The 18,559-nt window shown below is 31.9% G+C and overlaps 1 protein-coding gene across 5 annotated transcripts in view; it reads right to left on the bottom strand.

The window, feature by feature from the left end:
• Positions 1-2,595: 2,595 nt before the first annotated feature.
• The window catches only part of LOC128998085 (vacuolar protein sorting-associated protein 16 homolog), a 64,952-nt gene continuing 48,988 nt past the window's right edge, over positions 2,596-18,559 (bottom strand). The window contains exons 16-19 of one of the 5 annotated variants that reach the window (XM_054424076.1): positions 14,581-14,684; positions 12,946-12,990; positions 11,920-12,018; positions 2,596-3,259 (exon numbers count right to left, since the gene is read on the bottom strand). In XM_054424076.1, the coding sequence (XP_054280051.1) occupies positions 11,937-12,018; positions 12,946-12,990; positions 14,581-14,684 (231 nt within the window). In that variant the 3' untranslated portion in view covers positions 2,596-3,259; positions 11,920-11,936. The remainder of the gene's footprint in view (positions 3,260-11,919; positions 12,019-12,945; positions 12,991-14,580; positions 14,685-18,559) is intronic. The other 4 variants (XM_054424075.1, XM_054424078.1, XM_054424077.1 and 1 more) reach the window with 4 other exon arrangements.

Below are 18,559 nucleotides of genomic sequence, written 5' to 3'. Positions count from 1 at the left end.
GACGCACATTTGAGGTTCCCAACCTCAACCGGTATGGAACAACAAATAAATTAAGGTTTTCCAAAAATTATTGTAGTTGTTATGAAAAAGGTTATATTACTCTGTTAAAAATGCACTAATTGTTAATTTAAATGTCATTTTCAGAATTCTCACAAAATTTGAAATAGATATAACACATAACCGTTGGAGTACGGAAAAATATTCTATTTACATTTCTTCGTTAAACAATTATTTTTAATATCGACGAAAATTTAAATAACATTCAGAAATTTATTTCTCGGTTACCGAGTTCCGCTGACTTAAACAAATAATACTAAACACTTCCTTATTTAAAGGGCTTTACAATGATGTATAACTACATTTATCTACTGTCAAATCTATGGTGAATTTGTTCGCACTATTGTGAAAAATCACGGTTAAACCAAAACAGATATTGTAAAAAATAATGAATTTTACTTACTATTTTATGAGCTGGCCACAGATGATGAGGGTTTGTGTAATTTATGATTGACCAGACTACACTTTCATCAAACTAAAGAGTTTTTGATTAGACTTTGGAAAATTTGTTATAAAAAACCACAATACGTTAGTAAAAACACACAATAAATAAAAATCAAATCAATGACATACTTCGTCCGAAGCACAACGTTTATTAAGGTGGAATCACAGTTTAAGTGTAAAGTGCCCTCCGTTTTCCCGCAAGCAGGCCCTAGCTCGCTTGTGAATTGCGCCAACTGTGGCCTCATACGTCAATTTTTCCCTTACTTTCCCAGCAGCCTCAGAGATTCTCTCCCGTAACTCAACTTCAGAGTTTACAACAGTTGAGTAAACTAGACCTTTCATGTAACCCAAAAAAAAATCTAACGGGCTCAAGTCTGGAGATCGAGGAGGCCATGTCACACTTCCTCCACGTCGACCACGTCCAATCCGTTTCGGGTAGTTTTGGTATAGCCACAATTGAAGTTAATTGAAATCTTATCTGAAATATGAAAAATATACTATAACCGTAACTTTATCACAAACACATTTTACAACTATATGTTTCTTTTCTTAGCTTAATAGCTATAAAAAAACGTTGCATGCGAGAAAAAAATACAAATTATTCGTTGCCTGCACATAAATGTATTATTCCTCACAATAGCTTTTCTTTGCCCTACCTTGTTTTTTCACAACAATGATTGAATTACATTAGGAAATTTGAAACTTATTGAAAACTATATTACACCATCGTAAAGCCCTTTAAATAAGGAAGTTTTTAGTAATATTTGTTAAACTCAGCGGAACTCGGTAACAGAGAAATAAATTGCTGTATGTTATTTAAATTTTCGTCGATATTAAAAATAATTGTTTAATGAAGAAATTTAAGTAGCATATTTTTCCGTACCCCAACGATTATGTGTTATATCTATTTAAAATTGTGTGAGGATTCTGAAAATGACATTTAAATTAACAGTTAGTGCATTTTTAACAGAGTAATATAACTTCATGTTGTTAGCCTCCGGATCACTGGTAAAGTAATAAATAATGGTTTAATAATAATATAATAGTAATATAATAATGTAGAGTAATATAACCTTTTTCATAACAACTACAATAGTTTTTGGAAAACCTTAATTAATTTGTTATTCCCTAACGGTTGAGGTTGGGAACCTCAAATGTGCGTCATTATGTCGCCATTACCATGTAGTTTGATGCAAAATTTTATTTAACGCTTATGACCGCACACCCTGTATACACCAGACCATAAACTCACATTGTTTATCTTTTCATTTAAATATTCATTAAAACAGATTGAATTACAGATATTTTTAATAGAGTTTTATTCAGTTTTTTTTTTTATTTGAGAAGAAATACATTTATTCTTAAGATTGAAGGGATAATGTTAATGACGTCTGATATTTCCTATTACCATAATTTTTAAATCTTTAATCCAATCACATAAGTCAAACATGTTTTAACTACTTTTTGTTTTGAACAATTGTCTATTTGAGGTTTAAGTATGCTTATGCAACTCAATAAGTATGTTAAAGTTTGTTAGTTTTAAGCTTGATACAGGTGTAACAGTTGTTATACAATTTTACATTATATGTGGTTGTATATAATAAATATGTTTTTATGTATTAAGTATGTTTCTTCTTTCCTAAAAGTTTCATGAAAAAGTATCTTCAATTTAATGAGCTAAGAAAAGATAAAAACCCTGGATCTTTCGCAATAAGTTAAAACAGCATTGGCTTTTGGTAACCTTAGTAAATCACTCGGAAACCACAAAAACTTTGTAAAACACTTGGAAATTACAGTGTCTTTTTTTTATAAAAAGTTTATGGTTTCTTTCAACCTTGCCAGTACACTGGGTCTGGAGAAACCAGAATTCATTCAATTCAATTAAATTTGTTTATTTACAGAAAAGCCATTGTACAATAAATAATACCATTGTATTCATTACATAATTGCCATTGATTCCTCGTAGTACGTCGAGAAATTAACAATAGGATTGGATTAAAAAGGATATTTTTTGTTTTATAAATTGTATAAATTTATTATCTATGCGCATACATGACTAGAATAACAATATAGTTCTCAACATTGAATAGCTTACATTACAATTATTTTCAAACTGTACAAAATAAATACACTAAATTAAGAACATATTAATTAAAACTACTAATAACTAAAATAATTTTTTGCTATTTTTGATATAAAAATCTGGAATGATCACAGTTGATATTAAATCTTTCATTTGGTATGGCGTGGTTTAAGAAAACATACCAATACAAAATGGATGTATGGCAACATTTTTATTGTGCAATTTATATATAGGCTACTCTGAAAAAAGCATGTCCAGTCGCACATTAAACATAATAAAACTGATTTATCTTTTAAAAACTGAAATCAATTTACAACTAAAACTTTATTTGAAAGTACACAAATCATGCATCGTGGGTAGACCACTTTAATTACAAAATTTGATCAAATCAAACTTTGAATAACAAAAAAGCATTCTGAGTACGGTTATAACAAATTTAGATAAATTAAACTATTTATAACAAAGGATAAATGGTCATTAAAATTATGCTAAAAAAGGTTAAACAAATCATTCTAACATATTATTCCTATTTACAATATTGTGACTAAATACTTTGAGTAACATAAAATCTTGCTATGTGAATACAAAATTAGGAATTTAAGGTGTCCTGTATTGATAGGCTCTGATTGAAGAAAAACCTTGCATCCAAGAAGCTCAGCATGTTAACTTGTTCTTCTGTAAAACCACACATATAGAATAAGTTGAAAATATTGTTTTGTATTGAAGAAACAAAAAATTACATGTAGGCTATTTCTTCAGAAGTAGGGCATAATACTGTACATGATTTTAAGTTATTTTTAAAAGCAAGAAATTCATAGCTCGTAAATTTCTGGACAAACTTAAATAATAAAAATATTCTTTGCTAAATGAAGAAAAAACAAATGTTATTAAACAAATATTAAATGTAAGCTATACTAATATGAAGATTATTTCCTGATGTAAAATAATAAATCTGAATATTTGAATATTTACCTAAAGCACAAAAGAATCTTACACTCATATTGAGTAATAAAATCAACACTGTGAATTTAGTTCCCATACCAAACAAATCAGTGATTCAACAAAAATTTTAATGCAGATTAAACGATTATTATTTGTAATGCTAATGTTTCCTAATCACTCTTGTTTAAAATAATCCTCGCCAACTCCTTTTATCCGATTCCTTGTGATTAAAATATGGAAATAGATATCAAGTAACTCCTATTGAAAGAGCTTGTTTTTGGCAAACATTTAATCAACTATACAGTTTATGAGATATACAGAGTGTGTCAAAAACAAAATCCAATTTTAGCAGCATTCCACGAATTGACCAAAGCACTCCATCTAAATAAACTGTTGAAGCATAATGTATAATACCGATTTAAGATTAAAAGCAACCCTCGTAAAAATTCATGTTCCCTTTTTTAACAAATATTTTGAATTAGGTTCAAAACTCTCTGGAGTCAAAACCAAACTACAGTACAGTCCACGAGAGTCTGCAGTTGAGGGAGGAGCCTATTTACCACATGACTTCGAAGTAGCCAACAAGGACCACCTGTTGTTGCCAAATCTAATAATACCAGCTGATTAGAAAATATTGTTTAGTATATTTTAATTAGAGTCGAAAATTAGTGAACGATACAACGTCGCACTAGTCTTGTCTTGTGATTGGCTACCGCCAACTGCAGTCTCTTGTGGTCCCTACTGTAGTTATCACCTACCATGCAAAAACTTGTTCCTAGAGTTAGTCATTATTACACCTATTTATCTGTAATGCAAAGAGGTAACAGAAAATATAAGGTAGTGTACCAAAATGTTTTGTTTCCATGGAAATTGTTAGCTTGAGTGAGTTGTGTCACACATAAATCTTATGCTGTGTCAAAGTACGAGTGGAGGATATACGACCCTGGCATCCTTCAGACAACAAAACCCAGACAGAAAAGAACTGTTCGGAGGTGGGTATCCGAACCTTCACAAGTCCCAAGTTAAAACGCTTTTAAACTTGTAGTTATTATTAATGTGATATGCCACTTAGTACCTACTCTGTTAGTAACAAAGAGATATTTATTTTATTAAGTACAAATTATTTTTAATTAGATTTTAAATTTGTGTCTCAAGGTAGTTCACGAGTTTCACGTTCCTCCTCAATCACATTGCAAATACCTCATCATGTGACCACAGTTTATGACAGGGCTTTTGTTGTCACTGCTTGCCGTCTGTGGAACGACCTACAACCTACCCCTGCACAATAAATAAAAAACGTTTCCTATTTTTTGGAGACACTGAAATATCTCTACTTTGAGCAGATGGTCTTGGCTGGTGTGTCCTAGGACTGCCGTGTTTTTGCGCGATTACTGCTATGTAATCACTTCATTAGGATATTATCATATCATGCATTAGGTTATGTGTTTTACTTGATTTGCTTTATTATTTTTTTTCTTTCCTTATCTACTTTGTAAATATAAAATATGTATATTTATAGGTAAGTATACAAATTGTACATTAGATTAAGTTCTTCATTTGTAATTTATTCATTTTGTATTAGTCAGGTTAAGTGTAAGAATGGTCCATCCTAACTTTGCCTGGATAAATAAAGGATTTTTCACTTTATTTCATTTCATATTTAGCCTACTGCAAAATACTCATGTTTGCCTCTTTTGCAGTAATTTTCATTAAAAACTCCATTGGTTTCCGGCCATCAAATTATGCATGGGCCGGTCAAGAGACTCATTTTATTTTTATTTTGGTCCATTTTATTCTAAATTTATCAGGCTCTTCTGACATTTGCCCAGAATGCTACACAGCCAGTCTGCCTCTGGCACAAGATAATTAATTCTCAAGCCTATTTCAAGCCATGGACCGTGTAAAGTCGTAAAAAAAAACAATTAAACCACCTATTCTCAAACCAAAATGAAATGATGACAAATAACTGGAAGCACGTCCAATGTAATAGTTTTATGTAATATTTTTTTTTAGAAAGCAACAAATTCAAGGAGGACAACAAAAGACTTAATTTTTTTGCCAAAGGTACAAATATTAACAGCTAGGTAAATATACATACTGAGTTAGAAAATGAAATTAATAAATATTACATAAAGTAGCTATTTAAAGTTAACAAATTCAAATCTAATGGAACACATTTAAGATGACAGCAGAACTTCCAATTTCGATTATTGATAAGATGTAGTGCTAAGACATGCTGCAGCAACAGTAATAAAGCTGTCAAATATGAACTGACATATTCAGGGCAAAATATATGTTTAGATTTTTTTCTAGGGTCCAATGGGGAGGTTTCAGCCCCTCCCTTAGAACTACCACAGGTAACTGCAGTGAGGATGTAATCATAGATTCCCAGGATAATTTTACGTTCTGCGTTTAAAAAAATAAGTAAAATATTAAAGGGTTCCTGAACCTTTTGAGCACCCGATACTCATTTACTATCAGTTAGTCAAATACAGTAGAACACCTCATATCCAACAACGACAGGTCCGGGATATGGTTGAAATGGCTTAAAGGTTGGATATAGGGAAGATTATAACTCAGCGATACCGATAATTGTCTCCTGCAATCGCGGCAACACCTGTGAGGTAATCTTGCGCTCACAGCGACACCAATAATGGTCTCCCGCGAACAGGACAAAAGCCATGAGCATATCTTGCGGCCTCCGCGACACAGGTAATCCTCTCCTTCGATTACGGCAACACTCGTGTGAATATCTTTCAGTATCTGCGATACCAGGAATTGTCACCCGCGACCTTGGCAACACCCGTGAGCATATCTTCAATCTCGGTGACACCGGTATTCGTTACCTATGATTGCAGTCACACCCGTGACCACATCTTGCAGTCTCGGCGATAGCGGTGATTGTCTGCCGAGATTGTAGCAACACCTGTGATCAGCCTCGTGGTAAACCGAACGCGCCCAATTTTATCTCCCCAGACAGGAAATAAGTAGACGGTAGGACACTAGATCAGATATCACAAGGAGTCGGTTACGCTGAGGTTGGATATGAGGGGTTCCTCTGTACACCAAATTAAGTCCCAGACAAAATTTAGGGAATATGTTGAGTGTAGGCTGAGGGAAAAAAGTAATAGTAATAAAATGAGAATTAAATGAGCACTTAACTTTCTGTGGGTCAACATATTACTATTGAAAAACATTGTACTATTTGATTTCAGTTGGGTATTATGCAAATGATTATTCTTGAATTTATTGGTACCGGTAGATGTTTCTTAATCCATTAATGCATACAAATTTTAAACTTCACACCAATTAATTTATTCCCATAACAATTAACAACTTCATATTCAGTGTTGGGGAAGCTACTTTTAAAATGTAGCTAGCTACAACTACTGCTACATTTCCAAAAAAGTAGCTTAGCTACAGCTACAGCTACAGTTCCGAAAAAGTAGCTAGCTACAACTACAGCTACAATGAAATGTAGCTGCAGCTACAATTTTAGCTACTTTTCCAAAGACATTACTTTTTATTCCACGCACATTAGGTAAATGTAAAATTAATTGCAACTAAATTTTTATTGAACAAACATTTAAACAAAAAATGTCAGTATTGTATCTAACCAAGGCCCCACTAGAAAAAACAATTACTTAGAAAACAAATTATTCCTAGATTGTATTTAATTTATTGGCATTATAAAACTAACATTACAACAACAGAACCAAATAGTTGGGTGTCCCATCATATTTAGTACTTATTTTTAAATATTGCATTATTTTTAAGCATCTTATACGTACATTTCATTAAGTTCTAAGGACATACAACCAAACTATATTTTAAAAGCTAATTTTATTAATTTAATATAGATTCATTTATAGATGTTTTATATCAACAATTAAGACCAATAAACTGCAAAAAGATTATTTAAAAATACTTTTTGTATTACAGAGACTAGCCTACTGAAATTGGAGTTTATTGCCTTTCTTTACTTTTAATGTTAAAAACAACATTGCTATAACTTTTAAAGTGATAAATTACTTATTCTACGAATAGCACTTTTCAATGTCAAGAAATCGTCCTTTATTGTCATTATGCATAGGGCAAATTGTGCTACATTGGTACAGAAAACAGTATTCAGCAACTTATCCTGAAATCGGCTTTTAATTTAAACATGTTGAAATTTGTAAAGTAAAAATAACATGTAGGCCTACTTGGCTATGTTAACAAGTAGGCTTATTCTTGCAAGGACTAAACAGATATATTCCTAATAATTGAACTTGGAACTTTGTATTCGTCTTAAACCATAGCATAGCCTAGGAATAGTCCTATTACAAGAGCTGTTAGCAGGAGCAAACTATGCTATTTTTTCAATGTAAGTTTCGTGTTATATGGAGATTTTTTCGTTACAATTATCATGTAGTCTAGGCATATCTTAAATCTTAAATCTCATCAGGTAATTTCCTCTTTATTAATTTAGTAAACCTTTGAAAAATCTTCGTAATCTAACCAAGGAAGGGCTTGTGATGATAAACCACAATCAATAGCTGAAGCAAAGGTTGATAGACCAGCTTTCTCATTATTTTAAGGTTTAGTGTTGGTTTCCATTAAAACCCAAGTTGAAACACTATCGATATAATAAGGAAAATAAATTGATTACTAATTTCCCTGTCAATCACTTGCAGGCATTCAATAGCTTCTCTTGTCACCGGTAACGTTTAAACGTCGTCTGTATCTAGTGATTTTATTTTATCTGACAGTAATCATAGAGTAGTAAATTAAGGAAACGAGAGCAAAAAATGTGAATAACACTGATTTAATGGCCTCCATGTCCACACAACGTTGTAATAGGGAATGAAACGGCTGCAACCAGCTGTATGAAGCCAAGAAAGTAGGCCTAATTTTTTTGAAAATCTCAGTTTGAAAGAGGTTGTTTCACGTAAGGTTGAGGTTATGATAAAAATCTCTATCTCAAACAATATTAATGTAGCGAGAAAAGTAGCTAAAATTCCGCTACAACTACTTTGAAAATGTAGCTAGCTACAGCTAAAGCTACAAAATCTTAAAAGTAGCATAGCTACAGCTAACGCTACAAAAAAAGTAGCGCGCTACTGTAGCGTTGCTACTTGTAGCGCGCTACTTCCCAACACTGGGAATATGTAGAAGCATGAAAACATAAGTTTTTTATACTAGAATATGGGTAAGCGTATAATATTGTATAATATATTGTACATAAACATAAGTTTCATGAGGACAAAAGCTTTTGAGTGTAAATCTCTTGAATGATAACTGGCACAAACTTATGCTAGAAAGTAAAAAGTTTGACAAGTACGAATAAAGTAAAAAATAAGGCTTTAACCTGTTAGTGTGGTTTTAAAGTAGGAATTCTGGTAGTCTATGTTAAAACTCATTATTGTAACACATTTTATTCTAAAATAATAAACATGGGAAAAGTTTTGGATGATACTGTTAGGAGATAGTAACAGCTGTGATTAGATTAAATATTATTTTTGCTATCCCGCCCAGATTCAAGAACTTGAATCATATTAGATTTACCATTGCTGTTGCCCAAGTTCTTTTAGGTAAGATGTTTATTTCACTATGCATTTCTCCACATCGTATGGCATCTTCAGGGGTCTTCGTTGTCAAGATGTATGGAGTAAAAGAGGTGGGCCAGACAGAGCGGACTGCGCGCGATGACGTCACTGCACTCCCGGCCACGGCCGCCTCGCCGCTAGATACATGCTAAACGCACAAACCTTACTTTTTCAGACATGATTTAAGCTGATTTGGAGGAGGTATTTCACGTCATGACATAAATATCTTTGTCTACTAAATAATGATTTTTATGATTTTGAATAACAACACACATGATGTACCTAACATTTTATTTAATTGACAATAATAAATAACCAATTAGGCCTGTATGTTGCATAGAAATGATGAAATTTGGGCGTCTACCGATACAGGACGCATTTTAATTACAGGAAAAATAATTACACTTTAGAATAATTTTAGAAAAAGATATAACACTGCCTTTTTTCTGGTGAGTTAATAAAATATATGGTTTTAGCACTAGAAAAAAAAAGTTGCTTACAAATCAAAGTCAACTACGATATTACTATTTTACAGGAATTAAATAGACCAAAAAATCTGTTCGGATAAATTGCATTGGCCAAAGAGTACTCTCAGGGAATACTAATGATTTTCCCTGAGGAAAGCTTAGTTCACAGGTACTTTTAAAGAAAAAATATTAATTCTGTATTATACTTTTCATTTTAAACTTTATTATTTTCGTGTTAAGAGGATTTTTTTTTATATAATTGCACGTTTGTTTGGTGTGTTTATACGAGTTTACTTTCTGAAAACTTTACTTTACTATCTGAGATAAAAAATTCTAGTGTATGCGTTTTGCTCTAGCTATATATAATGACAGTTACCTATTTTAAGACTTAAACTAAATTCGACATAGTAGTCATATTTTAGATTTCCGAAAAAAAGGTACGCTCTGTCTGGATTGAAAGGTGCAAAAGAAAGGATTTTTGGAATTCAAACATTTTTATATTTGTTTAAATTGAAGTTTTGTAAAGGAATTTAAATTCATAATTATTGGGTTTGGGGAATGTAACTTAAACATTCGTGAGCCCTGAATCAAACTTGCGTTTTCTGAAAACAGTATTATCGCAGTGATCCGGAGGAATGTTTTACAAAACAAAAACGTAGAAAATTTTACCGGGGAAACAAAAGAATATGCAAGCTGTGTTGTAAAATTAAAACACCGTAATGTAGGCTAAATGAAACTTGAGACTTTGGAAAAGGAATTTTTATAAATTGAAAATTAAATACTTTAAAAGCCTTGATATGAAAAAATTACCCTTGTGAAGAAAGTAAAGACATTAAGCCATAACCCATAAAGTTAATTGTTTACCTCTAGACCGTCTTGAGCTATTTGCTCAAAGAAGAATAGTAGGTTCTAATGAGATTGAAGTTTTTAAACAGGCAAAAACATATGAATGGCAAAAATAAAATTTAAAAATCAACTAAGAAACGTCATTGTCAGTAGTAAATTGTAAAATATTTCAAGAACTCTAATACCGCAATGTATTTATAACTGATTACATGGTCCAATGGTGAGAGCACTTTGTAAATAAAGTGTTTTTATTTAAAATAAAGTTACATCCCTAATTACACTAATCTAATGATTGTGCATTACCAAAAGCTACTTTTATTTGGTATATCTGTATAGCGAAAAATTTTTGTTTGATTTAATTAATAATTTTAAGAGTTATAAATCTTAAGGGTATCTAATTTACTTACTAATATATTCATGAACAACTGTACTTAAGTAGGCTATCCTAAAAATATATACATTATAAAATTAGATGCTATTTACCGGATCAGAGTAGATCTATTCTTAGTGATGTAACAACAATTGCAGAAATGGACATCAATTTAATCAACAATTGATCTAATATTTTAGGAGTAATAAAATAAGGAATAACATATTAATATATTAAACACCAAGCAAAACCGATTTTAACAATTGCGTGGAACAAACTGGCGTAAGCAACACAACATAACATCTATCTAAGTGTTGTGTACGGGCTGTGAGTAGCGGCTCGAGGACTGCAGTGACGTCACTGCCTCGGCCCGATAGGCGAGGGGGGAGAGGGGCGCGCTCTGTCTGGCCCACCTCTTTTACTCCATACATCTTGCTTCGTTGTCACTCATCACTAACACTCTAGTATATATTGTATTTATACATGTGTGGTCACTAGTGTTGTGGTCAGGTTGATTGTACAACACAAGGACGGACACGCGGCGGAGTCACAGTAGGTCTTGAAGAAATGAAACAGAGGAAAAAACCCTGCAGTGACTCCGCCGCGTGTCCGTCCTTGCCTTGTCCAACTGACCCGACCGCAACACTAGTAACCACAAGTGTGTAAAATATATATACTAAGAGTGCTGAAAATGCCCTACAATGTGGAGATATGCATATGGTGACACAAACATTTTCCCTACAAGAACTCAGGCAACAGCAAAGGTAAATCTAAAGTAGGGCTAACAGCTGATTTGGCTGTAGTTAAAAATACTTACTTTTTGATGTCTCAGCAACTCTTCACCAATTGATTTTTGGAAATATCTATCACTGACACCTTTCTTAGACTCTTTGGAATTATTTTTTCCATAGAGTCAGGTAATTTTAAATTTAAATCAATCAACTCATATTTTTCTTTTCCCGTTACAACTAACAGTTAGTCCCAAACAATCAAAGTACAAAAATATTGCTTGTAAATCTGTGAAATCTTGTGAGAGTACAATGACATTGTGGTATTTGTGAGGAAAGACAGGCTTGAAGTAGTTAAGTGCAAGCGAGCAAAAGCTAAGAGACAGAGACAAACCGTGATGCTGCAGATCTTTATGGATTAACGAACCACGTGCTGTGCCCTAGCTCCAAGGGCTTCGGATTAAAAACAGCCCCCAACACATCTTTGATCAGCCTGTATCACAAATATGGCTAAGAACATAATGTGCCAACGTAATGTAAAAAAATTGGCTAAAATATTAGTTAGGAATGAAATGATAAACACTGAAATCTCATTAGTGAAAACAAAACCCTTAAAGATGTTAATATAGCTTTTAGAATTCTTTTCATAGAAAAATATAAGTTGTATTTACCTAAAGTTAATTTTTTAATAGTAAAAAAAAAATAATAGTGGACCTAATCGTACTGCACGACTAATTAACTGTGGAAACAAAAATTTTGTTTATGCTCTGTAAATCTGGGGAGAGGAAGCCCCCTTTAATTCGCCAATGTTCTTATATCGATTTACAAGAAAATCCATCTTATATATAATGGCATCAAATATCATAATAGCTTTACCTAAAAACATAAAGCTATTTTTATCGATGAATATTTTGTTTGGCAACAGACTTAATTAAAGTGGAAGACCACCATCACATTTAAGTACAAACAAATTTTACTTCACTACATTCTACACAGCCAAGTCAAATAAACAGTTACATAGTTATGCATTTTACAAAATAACAGCAATATAGGTGAAGTAGTTGTTAAACACATTTTTTGATCATAAATTATGAACCATCATTTTAAAGATGACAAGTCTTAGATGAAAAAAACTTTAAAGCAAAGAATATTTTTGTATAGTCCATTTTAAAAGCTAAATTGTATTACTGGTGCAACTATTTATGGCCAAGAGAAAAAAAATAGGAACCATTGCAACACTAGCAATAAACATAAACATTGAAGAAAACAATAAAAAATTAAAAATTCTGATGAAGCGGCTTTGCTTGACAGACTAAAACATCCAGAAGAAGTTTAGCACAGAAAGCTGCACAATTAAAGATTCTGCAAAACTGCAAAAAGCACAATCAGCCCAAAATGGGACAAAAATTGAAACACTCACCAAGCTAATATGCTCAAATCACTTCCCTGGCTCAAGATGCTAATCCTAACAAGTGAAAAATGGCTAAACTTTTTTTCATCAACGGTGCTTCAAATTTAATTTTTATAAATTACATTTCCTACGGGCATATTTTTTATCGATTCTCCACAAATTGGGAATATATGACACTAAGAAGATCAAGAAATTTACAAAATGTATTCAAACAAATATGTATTTCTTCCACAGAAGACCCAAAAAATTACTTCTTGTCATTTTCAGAAATTATTTAGAAGACACAATGTTTGTGGAAAAGTGGTAGGTTTTTTCTAGTCTCTACACCAACCGATTTTTATTTGGAGAAACATATGCAATGAAACACGGTCTAAGCTTCTGAAATGTCTGATATCTGTGCATATGCTATAAACAGATCCTGCAACTCTAACACGAAAACTTGAGATGCAAACCACTAAGATAGCAGCATATCCAAAATTAAAAACTTTTATACAAAACATTAGTTATAAAGTTTAATTTTTAAAACAACGTGTTAAGCTTACTCAAAGGACAAGTCGTGTGAATTTCATTATTGCTCCAAGTTATAATTATTTTATCCTAACAATGTCAAACCATCAAAGGAAGAAGTACAGATTGTAATTGAACCCCTTTTTACTGACTATTGAAGAAACCGTGTGCATAACAACTACTGGTTGAAACTTGGGTTTGCTGATTCACATTTTTTAAAGACGTTTTAAGAATCAGGCCTAGAGGACAATCCGATGGTTTACAGTCACAATTTCTTCAGTAGACTAGACATAATAAATGAGAATTTGGAATTGTTACAAATTGTTCTGAATTATACAATTCAAAATCCTGGCCTTGAGCCATTCCTTGAACAAAATTAATGTCCTCCACTAAGACTGTGATTCAAACTATTTTTAAATATGTGGGATCAACAATATTTGTAAATGTATTTTTTGGTACAGTTAACATATATTTTTTTCTCTTTGTGTTTTACCATTTATTTTGATAATTTAGAATTGTCTTATTTTAATTTAAAAGGACTGTTCTTTAGTTTACATCAAAATTTGAACATTTCTTGATTATTCGCTTGTCATTGTTATTGGAGATATATTGAAGCTAGATCTATTGTATGTAATAAGAAAAAAATAGAATAAGGGCATTGATTAGAGGATTCACGTGTAAGTGTTTAAAAAATTAGCTTCAATAACTTTCACGGCAACGTAATAATAACCGCTGTTTTTAACCCAAAATTATAAAAAATATCTGTAAGGCTTGTTTTCTGAGTGCACTCTAAACCTTGGTTTTACAAAAAAATCATAGGAGGAAAAAGCTTGGTGTCACCCAATTAGTACTAAATAAAAGTTTTTATTGGAATGAAAACCTCCCGACATTATATTTAACAATTTAACAATATAACACCTTACATGTTTTCAGCCAATCTATCAATTCAATACAAATACCTAAAGACTAAACAATGTACATGAATAAATGTTGTGAGCTGAACAAAATGGAATATAATCGTGGAAATATTATTCAATTAGATTCATGTTTACGGGGATAACATCAATGTGTCATGAAAATCAAATATTTTTCTACTCCGAGGATAATGGTTATTTATGCTGGCTAGTAAAAACTCACCCAAGCTTGCTGATATATTTTTCTCTCAGTTCTTCTCGTACCTTTGGCATGTATTTTAAGGCTTCTGACTGATTGTTGTGTTTTAAACAAACATCAACAAACGGCTGAAAAATATAATTTAAAAAAATTTAGTAGTTTTAAAATTTAGTATTAATGATTAATGGTTAATTAGGCGATGAGATAATTTTTAGACAAGTCAGTATGAAGGCACTTTTACCTCAATATTCAAATCGATATGAAGCCTTATTGAACGTAAGTTGTGGTAATAGTAGTTATGATACTTGTTGCAGTTCAGAATATAATAATTTACTTGTTTCATCAGTGTTGTTAATGTTTAGGAATTTAAGAATTTTAACAAAACGTTTCAAGAGTGCTTAGAAATTTTATTGAGGATCAAAATGTAAATGGCAATTTATATGTATATGTTATACGTGAGGAATAAAATACCAAACATGTTTAATTTGTTTTCTTATAGGGATATTGATGGATATGGAAAGGGTATCCACAACGTCACTAGTGCAGATAGGAGATGACTAGAGGCATGTGACCTAGGCAGGGGACTTTTTCTGTCATGAACAATAATAATGATGCAAAAAAAGGTCAGCAGTTACAGTTAAGTTTTGAACCTTGAAACCAAAACTCTTTAAAAGTTTTGACGATTTTAAGATTAGATGGTTTTGAGTTTTGACACATCACTACTCAAATGTCCATAACTCAAAAGATATGCACCGGGATAGGACACCTGCATTTGACTGTCCTTCTTAATTATTGTTTTACATTCCACCTAACTCCTCAACTCCTCATACGCGCATAACTCTCTGACCCTCAATCTTGGGGTGAAAGAGAACTTATGACTTTACATACACATATTGCTCGACCTTACATTCCACGGCCGATTTATCAAATAATCGAGAGTACTGTATAAACAATTTACATTTATTAAATTCACAAAAAAATTATTTTGTGTTTTATTTTAGTTTCCAGTTGTATTAACTGAATAAGAATGAAGGATCCAACAATCCCTGAAGAGTATGAAATAGTGTCTATGGTTGAATGGTGCCACACTAGTGCAGTAGAAATAATCGAAAATATAGCTTAAGGTGGAACTAATTGCAACACAAATGATTCTTGCTGTGAATGGTAGGTAGTATGCTTCTAATCAACATACTAAAAATATACATCCGTACTGTGGCGCAAAATATGTTTTTTGGCCGCCATCTTGAAAAAAAGTGTCAAAACTTTAATATTCGTAAAAATAACTTTTTGGGTATCAAATTATAGGAAATTTAATGCTGAAAAATGTTATAATAGTGGTTATAAGCACTATTTAGAAATACGATCGTAGTACAAAATACCCCGCCGCAGCAAACCTGCAGACTAAACGAATTTCCATTTGTCTTAATTGATTTTCAATTAAATCTAGTAATTCAGTTTTAAAAATCTTTGTACAACTAAATCTAGAGTTCTACTGGACCGATTTTATAACCTAATGGGTCATTGGAAGGGAATTCGTGTAGATTTTCAAATAATTATTTAAGTTTGATTTTTTAAGATTTGCTAGGTGAAACCCATCAACGTCGACAATTAGCTTAGGTACTGTTGAATTTGCAAGTAAGATCTTTTAACTATAAATCGATGATAGATAACTCCATTTTTAAACAATTTGGGTCGTTTATAATTTAGCAGTGTGCTTTAGGTACGTCCAATCTCAATAATCAATAATTCCAATGGAATCTGGTATTTCACTGAAGATTTTTACTTTTTAGATAAAAACATATAGAATAATGTAACTGCTGGAATATATTTTTAATTGAAGTAAAAATTGAAAAAAAATCCAATTTAATTGTTTTCCTAGGGTTATACATTTGATAGATTAATTATGACAAATATGTGCTTGCATAGCTTTGAGACCAAAATTATGAAAATTGGTCTGGTAGAAGAGCCAAACGAACTCGAAAAAAACAAATTTAACTCCCGTAAGTAATGTACAGGGAGGCAGTTTGTGCATAGCTCAAAATATACGTCAAAATGAGTGCTGATGCTTAATAGCAAATCTATGGTGCGTCCATAGCTTTAGTTTAAAGCCGAATTTACACTATGTAGCAAAACCTGCTATATAACTTTTGCTATATAACATTGCTTTATAACTTTTGCTGTATGAAAAATTTACAAACAATTTTAGTGATTCTGGTGCTCGTGCTATATGTTATAAGTAGCACAACCTCATTCGCATTCCGTATCGAAATGTGCGCTGAAGAGACATTGTTTGTGGCAGCTATCGTGGTGATCTTGGAAGTCAGAGAGAGAGACAGACAGGAGCGAAGATTTTAGCAAGTTTTAGGTTTGACCGCTTCTTGCTTCGAGAAATAAGTACAGTGTAGCAGATTTATTACGGGACCTTAATGATTATGAATACCCTGACAATCCATAATTTAAACGCTAAATAAGGCGACGGTAACTTCAAAAACGTTTTACGTATGATCACAACGCCAGTTGTCCACGGAACAGTTCAATTAAGTTTATAATATCAATAGCCCCGATAATATCATCCCGATCCTAGGCACTGCCACTTTCCGTTTCCAGTCCATCCATTGAAACAAAGATCGCTGAGCAAAACCGTTCAGCGCTACATATAGCAGATGCTAGACGAAAAATATATATATATCATTGCTACATATGGCAATGTTAGATGTAGCACGTATTTCTTTTGATATTTACCGACTCCCGATGGATAGCACAATTTTTGCTATATATAGCAGGATCTGCTACATATAGCAGTGTTATATAGCACTTTTGTAAAGTTACTTTTCTACTTCTAGCAAATGTTATATAACATTGCTAGATGTTACACAAATCTGCAATGTAGCAGGTTTAGCTACATAGTGTGAACCCGGCTTAAGGCCAAAATTATGAAAATCGGTCTTGTAGAAGAGCTAACCCGACTCGGAAAAGAAAAACCAATTATTTTTATAGATGGCAATAATTGATTTACCAGTATGCATAATCTAACCATACGAAAAATGAGTTGATAATTTAACAGCTTATTGTTATTTAATTAAATTTTCTTTGATTAAATATTGTTGTTAACAATTTGCATTTGTGTTTGTTTAAAGTGTGTTTCTTATGTTAAGTGTGTGATTCTAATGTTATGAGCTTAATATGTACCAAATATTAGTGAGTAAAGTGGTGTATGGATTTCATAACCATTATTTTACTAGAGACCGTTGCATTAATTTAACCACAATGGGCTCTGTTGCTAGTCTATTAAATAAATAACATTAGGTTTAACGAAACGAGTACCAAGGTTTGCTGCTACAAGGAAACCAATTAAGTGTGTTTTTAGTAAAATATTAATTGTTTAGTATAAAATAAATAAATCTTCAAAGTTTTATAAAAATATATTCATAAACAAGGAAACTACAACTTTTTACCATATTCTCCATAAAAATAACATGGGGATTTTAAATTTCCAATTTTTTTAATTTTCCCCGTTACCAATAATCGTACAAAACCCCTTTGATATACTTAACTATTTTTTTTTTAAGCTCTTTAAAAAGGTCTAGAGAGAAATTTGGGAAATTTTACGTTTTAAGGGTCAAAAATGAAAAAAACAATTTTTAAAAGGATAAAATAACTTATAAATAAAAAAACGTTTCAAATGCCACGTTTTTAAACGCACCTTTTTTCGCCCATAGTGCATCACCGTTAACAGTATATTTTAAATTCAACCATTATATTCTTTTCTAGCATGAAATGTTGTATAATTTGATACCAAACCAGATTTTTTAACAATAATTTAAAATTTTACACTGTTTTTGAATGGCGACCACAAAACCGTATTTTGCGTAACAGTACAAATGTATGTTTTTAGTATGTTTTTTAAAAGTGTATTACCTACCATTTCTAACTGGAATAATTTCTGTTGCAATTAGTTCCACCTCAAACCCTATTTCTACTGCACTACACCCCTAAGAGTAAA

The sequence above is a fragment of the Macrosteles quadrilineatus genome, unplaced genomic scaffold (assembly GCF_028750875.1).
Source record: "Macrosteles quadrilineatus isolate MER2022 unplaced genomic scaffold, UCM_ALF_1.0 Scaffold_7__1_contigs__length_78375512, whole genome shotgun sequence".
Lineage (NCBI taxonomy): Eukaryota > Metazoa > Arthropoda > Insecta > Hemiptera > Cicadellidae > Macrosteles > Macrosteles quadrilineatus.
Note: the sequence above shows the minus strand (reverse complement) of the source record. Positions and strands in the feature narration are given on the sequence as shown.